At 42.7% G+C, this 14200-nt stretch overlaps 1 protein-coding gene across 1 annotated transcript in view; it reads left to right on the top strand.

Annotated features, from left to right (window-relative positions):
• MAP1A (microtubule associated protein 1A) overlaps nucleotides 1-14200 on the top strand; it is a 394919-nt gene that overhangs the window by 66747 nt on the left and 313972 nt on the right. Inside the window, exon 2 of the mRNA XM_077263606.1 lies at nucleotides 10289-10390. Coding sequence (XP_077119721.1) covers nucleotides 10289-10390 — 102 coding nt within the window. The remainder of the gene's footprint in view (nucleotides 1-10288; nucleotides 10391-14200) is intronic.

Genomic DNA, 14200 nt, shown 5'->3' with positions numbered 1-14200 from the left:
TTCCATGGTTACAGCTACATAATCCGGTGCTGGATTGGAAATCTATGTCTGTGACTAGTTGGGGTTGCCAAGGGATGCAGTGTGATATTCCTTTGATGTCGATTTCCTCTTCCGAAGTTCCTGAGTTTTTGTCGGATTTCCAGGATATATTTGATGAGCCTAAGTCCAGTTCCCTACCTCCTCATAGGGACTGTGATTGTGCTATTAACTTGATTCCTGGCTGTAAGTTCCCTAAGGGTCGACTCTTTAATCTGTCTGTGCCAGAGCATGCCGCTATGCGGAGTTATGTAAAGGAGTCCTTAGAGAAGGGGCATATTCGCCCGTCTTCGTCACCGTTGGGAGCGGGGTTCTTTTTTGTTGCCAAGAAGGATGGCTCCTTGAGGCCCTGTATAGATTATCGCCTTCTCAATAAGATCACAGTCAAATTCCAGTACCCTTTACCTTTACTTTCTGATTTGTTTGCTCGGATTAAGGGGGCTAGCTGGTTTACCAAGATCGACCTTCGAGGGGCGTATAATCTTGTTCGTATTAAACAGGGCGATGAATGGAAAACAGCATTTAATACGCCCGAAGGCCATTTTGAATATCTTGTGATGCCTTTCGGGCTCTCCAATGCTCCATCTGTGTTTCAGTCCTTTATGCATGATATTTTCCGGGATTATCTGGATAAGTTCATGATTGTATATTTGGATGATATTTTGTTTTTTTCCGATGATTGGGAGTCTCATGTGAAGCAGGTCAGGATGGTATTTCAGATCCTTCATGCTAATGCATTGTTTGTGAAGGGGTCTAAGTGCCTTTTTGGAGATCAGAAGGTTTCTTTTTTGGGTTTCATTTTTTCTCCCTCGGCTATTGAAATGGACCCTGTTAAGGTCCAGGCCATTCATGATTGGACTCAACCCACATCTGTGAAGAGCCTTCAGACATTTTTGGGCTTTGCTAGTTTTTATCGCCGCTTCATTGCTAATTTTTCTAGTGTGGTTAAACCTTTGACCGATTTAAAGAAGAAAGGTGCTGATGTGGTGAATTGGTCCTCTGCGGCTGTGGAGGCCTTTCAGGAGCTTAAACGTCGCTTTACTTCTGCCCCTGTACTGCGTCAGCCAGATGTTTCTCTCCCTTTTCAGGTTGAGGTTGACGCTTCTGAGATTGGGGCAGGGGCCGTTTTGTCTCAGAGAAGTTCTGATGGCTCTTTGATGAAACCGTGTGCTTTCTTCTCCAGAAAGTTTCCGCCTGCTGAGCGTAATTATGATGTCGGCAATCGGGAATTGTTGGCTATGAAGTGGGCATTTGAGGAGTGGCGACATTGGCTTGAGGGAGCTAAGCATCGCGTTGTGGTCTTGACCGACCATAAGAATCTGATTTACCTCGAGTCTGCCAAGCGGTTGAATCCTAGACAAGCTCGATGGTCTCTGTTTTTCTCCCGTTTTGATTTTGTGGTCTCGTATCTTCCGGGATCTAAGAATGTGAAGGCTGATGCCCTTTCTAGGAGTTTTTTGCCTGATTCTCCGGGAGTCCTTGAGCCGGCTGGTATTCTCAAGGAGGGGGTTATTCTTTCTGCCATCTCCCCTGATTTGCAGCGGGTGCTTCAGGAGTTTCAGGCTGATAAACCTGACTGCTGCCCAGTGGGGAAACTGTTTGTTCCTGATAGATGGACTAATAAGGTAATTTCTGAGATTCATTGTTCTGTATTGGCTGGTCATCCTGGAATTTTTGGTACCAGAGATTTGGTTGCCAGGTCCTTTTGGTGGCCTTCCTTGTCGCGGGATGTGCGTTCTTTCGTGCAGTCCTGTGGGAGCTGTGCCCGGGCCAAGCCCTGCTGTTCCCGTGCTAGAGGGTTGCTTTTGCCTTTGCCGGTCCCTGGGAGGCCCTGGACGCATATTTCCATGGATTTTATTTCTGATCTTCCTGTTTCTCAGAAGATGTCTGTCATCTGGGTGGTTTGTGACCGGTTTTCTAAGATGGTCCATTTGGTACCTTTGCCTAAGTTGCCTTCCTCCTCTGATTTGGTTCCATTGTTCTTTCAGCATGTGGTTCGGTTGCATGGCATTCCGGAGAATATTGTGTCTGACAGAGGTTCCCAGTTCGTTTCTAGGTTTTGGCGGTCCTTTTGTGCTAGAATGGGCATTGATTTGTCTTTTTCGTCAGCATTTCATCCTCAGACAAATGGCCAAACGGAGCGAACCAATCAGACCTTGGAAACCTATTTGAGATGCTTTGTGTCTGCTGATCAGGATGATTGGGTGACCTTCTTGCCATTGGCCGAGTTTGCCCTTAATAATCGGGCTAGTTCGGCTATTTTGGTTTCGCCTTTTCTTTGTAACTTCGGTTTTCATCCTCGTTTTTCTTCGGGGCAGGTTGAGCCTTCGGACTGTCCTGGTGTGGATTCTGTGGTGGACAGGTTGCAGCGGATTTGGACTCATGTGGTGGACAATTTGACGTTGTCTCAGGAAAAGGCTCAGCGTTTTGCTAACCGTCGTCGGTGCGTTGGTCCCCGGCTTCTTGTTGGGGATTTGGTCTGGTTGTCTTCTCGTCATGTTCCTATGAAGGTTTCTTCCCCTAAGTTCAAGCCTCGCTTTATTGGTCCTTATAAGATTTCTGAAATTATCAATCCTGTGTCTTTTCGTTTGGCCCTTCCAGCTTCTTTTTCCATTCATAATGTGTTCCATAGATCTTTGTTGCGGAGATGTGCGGTGCCCATGGTCCCCTCCGTTGACCCTCCTGCTCCGGTGTTGGTTGAGGGGGAGTTGGAGTATGTGGTGGAGAAGATTTTTAATTCTCGTCTTTCGAGCCGTAAGCTTCAGTATCTGGTTAAGTGGAAGGGTTATGGCCAGGAGGATAATTCTTGGGTTTTTGCCTCCGATGTCCATGCTGCCGATTTGGTTCATGCTTTTCATTTGGCTCATCCTGATCGGCCTGGGGGCTCTGGTGAGGGTTCGGTGACCCCTCCTCAAGGGGGGGGTACTGTTGTGAATTCCGTTCTTGGGCTCCCTCCTGTGGTTATGAATGGTACTTTTGTGAGTTCTGCCCTTGGGCTCCCTCTGGTGGTTTTGAGTGGAACTGCTGCTCCTTGAGGTTCTGCAGCAGCTGCTTTCACTAATCGGCTTCACTGGCCTTCCTATTTAACTTGGCTCTGGTCTGTAGTCCATGCCAGCTGTCAATGTTCTCTGGGTTGGATTCAGATCTCTACTTGGATTTCTCTGATGGCCTGTCCATTTCAGCATAAGATAAGTTCTTGCTAGTTCTTTGGTTGTCCATTTGCTTTGGACCTTACTGCTCAGTTAAGTTATGTTTCTTTTGTCCAGCTTGTCATTATGAAATATTCAGGCTAGCTGAAAGCTCTGGGGAAGCAGATTTGCCCCTCCACACCGTGAGTCGGTGTGGAGATCATTTTTGTAAACTCTGCGTGGATTTTTAGTTTTTAATACTGACCGCACAGTATCCTTTTCTATTTTCTGTCTATCTAGATTAGAATTGGCCTCCTTTGCTAAAATCTGATTTCATTTCTGTGTATGTCATTTCCCTCTCTACTCACGGTTAATATTTGTGGGGGGCTATCTTTCCTTTTGGGAATTTCTCTGAGGCGAGATAGTTTTCTGTTTCCATCTTTAGGGGTAGCTAGTTCTTAGGCTGTGACGAGGCGTCTAGGGAGTGACAGGAACGTCCCACGGCTATTTCTAGTGTTGGTGTTAGGATTAGGAACCGCGGTCAGTAAAGCTACCACCTCACAGAGCTTGTCCCATGACTCATTTTACCCACCAGGTCATATCAGTGCTTCTCCGTAACCACCAGGTCATAACAGAGCTCTCCCTGCAGGCTTCACTCTTCTGATGTTCATGATGGGTTTCCTAACAAACTAAAAAAAACCATAACTATAAAATATAATTAGGGTTAGGGTACCTCCTTAACTCCTAGCTGTGCAAACAGTTATCAGGCAGAATGCACAAGGCATTAAGGTCAACATTTCCATTAGTGACCACCCTAGTAACTCCATAACAACACAAGACAGGAAGTTTTGTCATAGGGATTTTGGAACACCAAAATGGTGCTTAATGATTCAAATTTAACTTAGTTTGAGTAGATGTTCCTATGAAAACGTTCTTCTTATTTTAAAACCTATTAACCCCTTCATGACATGTGCCGTACATGTACTGCGCATGTCGTGTCTTCCCATTTGAGCCCACATCTTTCCTAGCACATGTCAGCTGTTTTCAATCTCTGACAGAGGCATTTAACTTGCGCTTCTGGGAAGCGTGCCGAAAATCCCACCCATCGGTGACTCCGTCATGCGATTGTGGGTCACCAATGGGTTGGCATGACAACCAGAGGTCTCCAGCAGACCTCTATGGTTGTCATAGCTGGATTGCTATGAGCACCGCCTGGTGGTTGGTGCTCATAGCAAGCGAGCATTTCTGCTACACACAGGTGATCTGATCATCGCCAGAGTGTAGCAGAGGCGATCGAAGTAATGCAGCTTCTAGTCTCCCAAGGTCACTATTGAAGCATGCAACAAGTAAAAAAAAAAAGTTTTACAAATATTTAAAAAAATATAAAAGTTCAAATCACCCCCCATTCGCCCCATTCAATATAAAACAATAAAAAAAATCAAACATACACATATTTGGTATCACCATGTTCAGAATCGCCCAATCTATCGAGCTATAAGAATTAATCCGATCGGTAAACAGCGTAGCAGAAAAAAAAGTCAAACCCCCAGAATTCCTTTTTTTGGTCGCCACATTGCATCAAAATGCAATAACGGATGATCAAAGATCGTATACACACCAAAATGGTATCATTAAAAACGTCAACTCGGCACGCAAAAAATAAGCCCTCACCTAGCTCGCTGTTTAAAATGCCTACCCCTACCTCGTCCCCCCATACATTTGCGTACAGCTTCAGGCATTACATCCAATCCACAACAAATTACTCATTTGTTTCTGCAAAAGCTTAGGCAGTTATATAACATCCTGACCACTTTCTACCACTACCACCAAATTCAGACACGTTGGATACCTTTTTAGCTTCTATTCCTCTTCCAGCCCTTAGTTCTAACATGATTGATCTCCTAAATCAAGCCATCACTCCCAGTGAAATAGAAATAGCTATTCAACAGCTGAAAATTAATAAAAAAAACAGGTCCTGATGGATTTACGGCCCTTTACTATAAAAAAATACTCATCGGTTCTAGTTCCTCACCTCACTAACTACTTTAACTCTTTAAGGGATGGTAACAAACCAGGAGGAGCTTCTTTAATGGCTGCAATATCCATGATACCAAAACCAAACTCCGATCACTTACTCTGATCTAACTATAGACCAATATCCCTTATTAACATAGACCTTAAGATACTGGCTAAGGCCGGGATCACATATACGCGTGATACGTCTCGCAAGTGAAATCCCTCCTCTGGCACCGGCACTTGGGAGTGGAGCGTGCAGCACCATGTCCGGAGTGCCGGCGCCAGAGGAGGGTTTCCACCTGCGAGACTCGGCCGTATCTCGCGTATGTGTGATCCCGGCCTAAAATTCTATCTCCGTGCTTTTACTCAGGCCTGGGAAATCTAAGGCTGTGTGCACACGTTGCTGATTTTTCGCGTTTTTTTCACGGTTTTTCGAGATAAAAACGCTATAAAACCGCAAAAAAACAGCATACAATAAGCATCCCATCATTTAGAATGAATTCTGCATGTTTTGTGCACATGATGCGTTTTTTCCGCGAAAAAATAGCATCGCGGTAAAAACACAGCATGTTCATTAATTTTACTTTTTTTTTTCGGATCTCCCACTATAAAATGCATTGGGAAATGTCCGGAAAAAAACGCATCAAAAACGCATGCAGATTTCTTGCAGAAAATTTCAGGTTTTTCTCAGGAATTTTCTGCAAGAAATCCTGAACGTGTGCACATAGCCTTATACATAGAGATCAAGTCGGCTTTGTTCCTTGTAGACAAGCCTCAGATAATATACGGAGGGTCTCCCATCTGCTGCACCTCTGCAAACAGCGCAACCTATCAAGCATGTTATTGTCGCTGGATATTAAAAAAGCCTTTGACTCTATTTCTTGGCCTTATCTGTTTGCGGTCTTGCGCAAGTGGAAGTTTCCCAACTACTTTATTTCATGGATTCATGCTCTTTACAGCTCCCCATCAGCTTACGTACATTATAATGGTTCCGCTCTTCCCTATTAGTAGAGGTACACAACAAGGATGTCCCCTATCACCCTTACTATTCCTTTTGGCATTCGAATCATTAGCTATTCACCTCCGACTCAATTCTAATATACTAGGTGTAGAAATAGCGTCAGTTTCCCACAAACTCTTTATGTTTGCGGATGACATGCTACTTCTCTTATCAACGACACAGACATCCTTGTCGGCCTTACTTCAAGCCCTTAGTAATTTTGAACATATCTCTGGTTTACAGGTTAATCATTCAAAATCATACGCCATGAATATATCCCTTCCTTCATCTTTTGTTTCACAGCTCCAGCATGACTTTCCGCTTCAATGGGTACTATCCACCTGGATTACCTAGGAGTGAAATTGACAGCCAATTTAGACTCCCTTTTTGCAGCCAATTATCCCCACATGTTCCGCAAACTTCGTTTGCTACTCCAGTCATGTGAGAAGTTACATCTCTCCTGGCTTAGCCGTGTGCGTGCACTGAAGATGACTATTCTCCCCAAATTACTTTATTTATTTAGAGTTTTGCCAGTCCCTGTCCCTTCATACTACCTCAAAATAGCCCAACGACTAGTTGATAATTTTGTCTGGAGGGGTGGCCTCCCCAGGGTTAATAGAGCTACCCTCTATCATCATAGTTTAAAGGGGGGTTTGGGGGTTCCCAACCTTTCTAAATATTACCAAGCAGCCCAATTAGGTCAATTCACCCTATACCATGCCTATTCTGAACCTCCTCTGTCGCTTTCTCTAGAGTCCCCTGAATGTCACTCGGGTACCCTCGATGCATTATTATGGATTCTCGCAGCTCAGAGTAGGCATATCTCGAATCCTATTATAGCGCACTCTCTTTTGATTTGGGATTCGTTGAAATATTCCTCCCAGCTAATCTCACCATTCTTGCCCCTCGCCCCCCTTTGGGGCAATCTCCAGTTCCCCCCAGGTATAGAATCCCTTAGGAACTTCCGTTTATGGGTCACTGCAGGGATAACCAGAGTCCATCATCTCTTCAATGTTGATGGGATTATTCCATTCTCGGTCCTGAGGGAAAAATACCATTTCCCCCCGGAGAGGTGTTTTGTTATTTGCAACTTAAAAACTTTGTCAATTCATTACTAAAAAATTCTACCCCTCCCTATACCTTTACTCCCTTTAAACAAAGATGCCGTCAAAATCCACATGCACCAGGCATTATGTCACTTCTCTACTCATATATCAACTCCCCCTCACATAGGCGCTGTTTAAACTACACTTTTCGCTGGGGTCTGATATTGGTTCCACTCTAACTGATTCAGAATGGTCCCAAATCTGGTCCTCCTCTACTGGAGGAATATTAAATACCCTTATGCTGGAAACTAATTATAAGGTGTTGACCAGGTGGTACCTGACCCCAGCCAGAGTGGCTAAGGCAGTCGCTAACTACTCTCCAAATTGAATTAGAGGGTGCAAACCCACAGGAGATATGTTCTATATATGGTGGCTATGCCCGATTGTACGTAGATTTTGGATTAGAATATATCGCCTGATCTCAATAACAAACATAAACGTAATAAAAAACCCTTGGGAGGCTTTACTCAACAAACGTATTCCCAACATCCCTAAACACACTCAAGCCCTCATCACATTTATATTCCTGGCAGCCAAACAAACCATAGCATTAGCTTGGAAAAAAACAAGTCTAGAGTTATCTGCAGTTAAAAAACGCCTTTCTTGGTATATGATCAATGAAAAATTATCTGCGATACTTACAGACAGAGTTAGTAAATTTGAGAAAATATGGCTTCCCTGGGCGGAGCATGCCAACCACACCCCCTTTGCCACACCTGCATTTTGTCTAACCAATCCAGATCCTCCTGATTCTGATTGAATCACTTAAAGGGAACCTGTCACCAGTTTTTTTGCCTGTCAACTAAAAATATAATCTAATAGAGTGTGAGCTATACATTCCCCAACTACTTGTGAAACCCCCCATGAATCCCCCATAAGAACCTTTTATATTTCTCCTGCACTGTATGGAAATATCCTCGGTCCGGTCCAATGGGTGTTGGTTCTGGCCCCTCTCCCCACCCCAAATCAGCGTGCTGTACGCATTCCGTTCTGTGAATAGCGATGTTCGCGTACAGGCCCGCGCGTGCGCCTTCAAATTGCCTTCTGCACATGCGCAGTATGCTTTGCCCAACTGCGGGCAAAGCCGAAAAGCATTAGTACGCATGCACCGGTAAGCTACGTCCCGGAACACAGCGAAAGACTTCAGGGACATAGTACTTCTGGAGCATGCATTTGGGGTGGGAAGAGGGGCCAGAACCAATTCCCATTGGACCGGACCGAGGATATTTCCATACAGCGCAGGAGAAATATAAAATGTTCTTATGGGGGATTCATGGGGAGTCGGGGGGTTTCACAAGTAGTTGGGGAATGTATAGCTCACACTCTACTAGATGATATTTTTAGTTGATAGGCAAAAAAACTGGTGACAGGTTCCCTTTAACTGGAACTGGACAAAATATACCCCCCTCCTCGGGCTTCCCTCCCCCCCCTTGCCTCCTACCCTGTTGTTTGTTTGTTAAATGTTTCTATGCCCTCTTGTACGTATGCTGTAAACATGTCTGCATTGAGGTTTTCTTCACCCTATTTGTAAAATTCAATAAAAATGTATTGTTTAAAAAAAAAAAAAGCCCTCACCTGGCCCCAGATCCTGAAAAAATTTTTAAACAAACTTTGGATTTTTTTTCCACCACTTAAATGAAAAAGAACCTAGACATATTTGGTGTCTATGAACTGATAATGACCTGGAGAATCATAATGGCAGGTCAGTTTTTGCATTTGGTGAATATGGTTAAAAAAAATGCACAAAAAACAGTTGTGGAATTGCACCTTTTTGCAATTTCACCTACCGCACTTGGAATCTTTTTCCCGTTTTCGAGTACATGACATGGTAAAAGCAATGGTGTCGCTCAAAAGTACAACTCTTCCCGCAAAAGACAAGCCCTCACAGGGCCATATTGACGGAAAAATAAAAACGTTATAGCTATGGGAAGAAGGGGGGCGAAAAACGGAAACGCAAAAAAGAAAAAAGAGCTGTGTCATGAAGGGGCTAAACATTTTTTGGTAATTCTTAATTAGTATAGTGTCCTCATCTCTTGGTCAGAGTATAAAAGGTTATAAAGAGCGTCTGTTTCTGAAGGACCCGTCCAGTATGACACAGCCGAGTGAATGGATGGGTGTGTCTCTGTCTGAGTGTCTCTATGATGTGGTTTAGCCTAGAATGTATGTACTATTGGTGGTAAAAATATATATATAAATAAATATATATATATACACACATATATACTGTGTATGTGAAGATATGTGTATGTGTGTTTGTGCTCTATGTATACATATATATGTGTGTGTATGTGCTCTTTGTATACATGCATGTGTGCATGTATGTGCTATATGTGTGAGTTTACATATGTGTGTGTAAAACACAGTGTTTGTGCCACATTTATAGACACTGGTAGCGCAGATGAGAGTTCATAGGTGTAAACATGTTCACAATCGCCCAATGAAAGCAAAATGCTGCTCATTCATTAGATGTTTCGATTGTTTATGGTGGAACAAAAATCACTGTTCTGATCAGCACATCGCCCGGTGTAAACCACAGATGTGCTGCTGATTACATGATACTTTTTGGGGACAGATTGATCTAGCAGTGATTGTTCTGTCCCCATCATTCTTTGTCAGCCGGTGTAAAGAGGGCGAGAAATAAGCACCAAACGATTTCAATATTTAACGGTCTGAACTCAGCGCATGTAAATGCAACCAAAGTATAGATTCTAGATATAAATAGATGGAAGAATTTAAAAATATAATCTCTTTCCTGAAGCCCTAAATAGATATGTTTCTTAATAGTTAGTAATCATTCAGCTTTAGGCTGTGCCAAGCTGTTTTCTTGCTTTCTACAGTGGTTTTTACATTAGCACTTTGAAAATACTTATATCCTGTGATACAATATGATTACATTTATTATATATTATATATTTATTATTACATTAGAATTGCTGTAAATAATATGTAATTTGGTGTGATTTTTGCATTGCATAAAAGAACGCAGATTTTTTTTCTTACAGGTATTCGCTCTTGGAATATCAGTCTTGATTCCTGTAACTTAGATGAGCAACTGAAGCTGTTTGTGACAAGACATCTCGCTCACTTTTCGCCAAACGTCAAAGGTCGGTATTTCATGTTGTTTTTGAAACAAAACATTACAGAAGATATATGTGTTGGTATAATATAAAAACCTAACATCTAAAGTTTATTAGCAATGTATATTATGATATATGTCTGCAATATTTTTGATGTAAAGTCAGAGATAACACAAATATTTACTTCCAGGTTTTGTGCCACTTTTGTGTCTCGTTCCCCTCGATTCAGTCATCTGGGGTGTCTGTTTTTCCATCTGATGTGGTAGTGAAAGGCAGGGATGTGGAGTCTGTAAGCCAAACTTTCGACTACTCCATTTCCCTGACTCCCGACTCTGACTCCACAGCTTCCTCACTACTTAGCATGTACATAAAGTGCAGCACAGATTCATCTCCACTAAAAGCCTAGATCCTTAGATGAGGAACAGGACAGACATTTACAGGACATTTCATAACTTTCCCAAATTCTTATGAAAAAATTTACAGCACATCCTGCACTGAATTACTGTACCCAATTTATTATATATTTTAGGAGTTGGTCCATTTTATACCGACTCCTCAAAAATGGGCACTGACTCTGACTCCACGACTCCTACTCTGATCTTACAGCCCTGATGAAAGACCTGAACTGATCCCATAGTTCTCAATGGAATTGGCTACATCATCTGCCACATTAGTTGTGTCGAAACAGTTCTAGATTTGGATCTAAAAACGTTGCATGCAGCATTTTTTAATTCGACTATAGAGGCCAGACCAGTGCACAAAGTATACAACTTTGTTATCAGTTGTGTCAGGCTCAGGCAATAAGCATCTGGCTAGACATAACTAATATACGGGAGCAGCATATGGGAAGTGGGAGAACAAAGCTTCAAGTGACATCAGGATATAAAATTACAGCATTGTAACTGTCACCTCTTCTACCATTCAGCCTTCATTATCTACAGATGGAGTTCCAAGTGCAAGCTGTACAACACAGCGGATACCAGCCCTCAGGTCCTCAGCCCACTCCATATACCTAGATCCGATGTGCCGTGTACACATACATCACAATTCAGCAATGGTTTAACCCCTTTCTGCCATTTGACGTATTATCCCGTCGAGGTGACCTGGGACTTAATTCCCAGGGACGGGATGGTATGTCATAGATGATCGGCCGCGCTCCCCCTGTGATTACAGCTGACATCCGGCTGCCAGGAGCGGTCACGGACCGCTCCCGGCACATTAACCCCAGAAACACTGCGATCAAACATGATCTCAGTGTTCCGGCGGCATAGTGAATCATCGCGCGTCTCCTCCCTGCAGGTCCTGGATCCAAGATGGCCGTGGGGCTCCTTCCGGGTCCTGCAGGGAGGTGGCTTGCAGGCGCCTGCTGAGAGCAGGCGCCGGCAAGCCTGCAGCACTGCCTGTCAGATCGCTGATCTGACACAGTGCTGTGAAAAGTGTCAGATCAGCAATCTGACACTATACCATGATGTCCCACCCTGGGACAAAGTAAAAAAGTAAACAAAATATACCGTATATTATCATGTGTGAAAAAAAATCCTAAATAAATAAAAAATATATATATATTGTTCCAATAAATACATTTCTTTATGTAAATAATAATAAAAAACTATAAAAGTACACATTTAGTATTGCCGCGTCCATAACGACCCGACCTATAAAACTGTCCCACTAGTTAACCTCTTCAGTGAACACCATAAAAAAAAACAAGACAAAAAACAACGCTTTATCATCATATCGCCGAACAAAAATTGGAATAACACACGACCAAAAAGACGGTTATAAATAAACATGGTACTGCCGAAAATGTCATCTTGTCCCGCAAAAAATGAGCTGCCATACTGCATCATAAGCAAAAAATTAAAAAGTCATAGCCCTCAGAATAAAGCGATGCAAAAATAATTATTTTTTCTGTAAAATAGTTTTTATTGTATAAAAGCGCCAAAACATTAAAAAAATATAAATGAGGTATCGCTGTAATCGTACTGACCCGAAGAATAAAACTGCTTTATCAATTTTACCAAACGCGGAACGATATAAAAACACCCCCCATAAGAAATTCACGAATTGCTGTTTTTTGTTCATTCTGCCTAACAAAAATCCGAATAAAAAGCGATCAAAAAATGTCATGTGCCCGAAAATGGTACGAATAAAAATGTCAACTTGTCCCGCAATAAACAAGACCTCAAATGACTCTGTGGACTAAAATATGGAAAAATTATAGCTCTCAGAATGTGGTAAGGCAAAAAATATTTTTTGCAATAAAAAGCGTCTTTTAGTGTGTGACAGCTGCCAAACATAAAAACCCGCTATAAATAATAAATCAAACCTCCTTTTATCACTGCCTTAGTTAGGGAAAAATAATAAAATAAAAAAATGTATTTCCATTTTCCTGTTAGGGTTAGGGTTGGGGCTAAAGTTAGGGTTGTGGCTAAAGTTGGGGTTGGGGCTAAAATTAGGGTTAGGGTTGGGGCTAAAGTTAGGGTTAGGGTTGGGGCTAAAGTTAGGGTTGGGGCTAAAGTTGGGGTTAGGGTTGGGGCTAGAGTTGGGGTTAGGGTTTGGATTGTGTTTACGGTTGGGTTAGGGGTGTACCTGGGTTAGGAGTATGGTTAGGGTTGGGATTAGGATTAGGGGTGTGTTGGGGATAGGAGTGTGTTGGGGTTGGGATTAGGGTTAGGGGTGTGTTGGGGTTAGGATTGTGGTTAGGGTTGGGATTAGGATTAGTGGTGTGTTGGGTTAGGGTTGGAGTTAGAATTGGGGGGTTTCCACTGTTTAGGCACACCAGGGGCTCTGCAAATGCAACATGATGTCCGATCTCAATTCCATCCAATTCTGCGTTGAAAAAGTAAAGCGGTGCTCCTTCCCTTCCGAGCTCTGCCGTGCGCCCAAACAGTGGTTTACCCCCATATATACTCAGGACAAATTGGACAACCGATTTTGGGGTCCAATTTCTCCTGTTACCCTTGGAAAAATACAAAACTGGGGGCTAAAAAATAATTTTTGTGGAAAAAAAAGATTTTTTATTTTCACGGCTTTGTGTTATAAACTTTAATGAAACACTTGGGGGTTCAACGTTCTCACAATACATCTAGATAAGTTCCCTGGGGGGTCTAGTTTCCAATATGGGGTCACTTGTGGGAGGTTTCTACTGTTTAGGTACATCAGGGGCTCTGCAAACGCAACGTGACGCCCGCAGACCATTCCATCAAAGTCTGCATTACAAAACACCACTTCTTCCCTTCCGAGCTCTGCCATGCGCCCAAATAGTAGTTTTCTCCCACATATGGGGTATCAGCTGTTAATTCTGTCACACTAGGGTGCGACCCGTCTTAATTGTCTGTGGTCAAATTGGTTCTCTGGAAGAGAAGGTACGTGCACGGAGGAAAGAACACTAAGACACTGGATCATGTCTCAAATGCTTCTCGCCCGGTTTAATGTCCGGCAGAATGTCTCCTTTTATAGGAGTAAGCAAGCAGATTCAGCACATTACATTATTGGGTTTTTCCAACTTAACAGTTATCACAAATCTCTCTGATATTACATATTATAGGTTATTATCTTTATTACTATAGTATCATTATTCTAATAATTATTGCTTTTAGTCTAATTCTGTACCGCTATAGCCCTAATGGCTATTTGGGTCAAGCTGACATCTGTCTATGCACGCATTCTACTTATCTTTGGTTTATTGGGGATCAATTCACCTACGTGCAGGTACATTTACTCTCGATAAGACTAGGGGATTTACACGGATCTTGGTACATCCTGGTACAGAGTAACAGACAGAATTTAGTCTTAGTCTTGTAACAGTGAATTAGAAAACCTTAAAGTAACATG

Source organism: Ranitomeya variabilis, chromosome 5 (assembly GCF_051348905.1).
Source record: "Ranitomeya variabilis isolate aRanVar5 chromosome 5, aRanVar5.hap1, whole genome shotgun sequence".
Lineage (NCBI taxonomy): Eukaryota > Metazoa > Chordata > Amphibia > Anura > Dendrobatidae > Ranitomeya > Ranitomeya variabilis.
The sequence above is the reverse complement of the archived record's forward strand: the minus strand, read 5'-3'. Positions and strand labels throughout refer to the sequence as shown.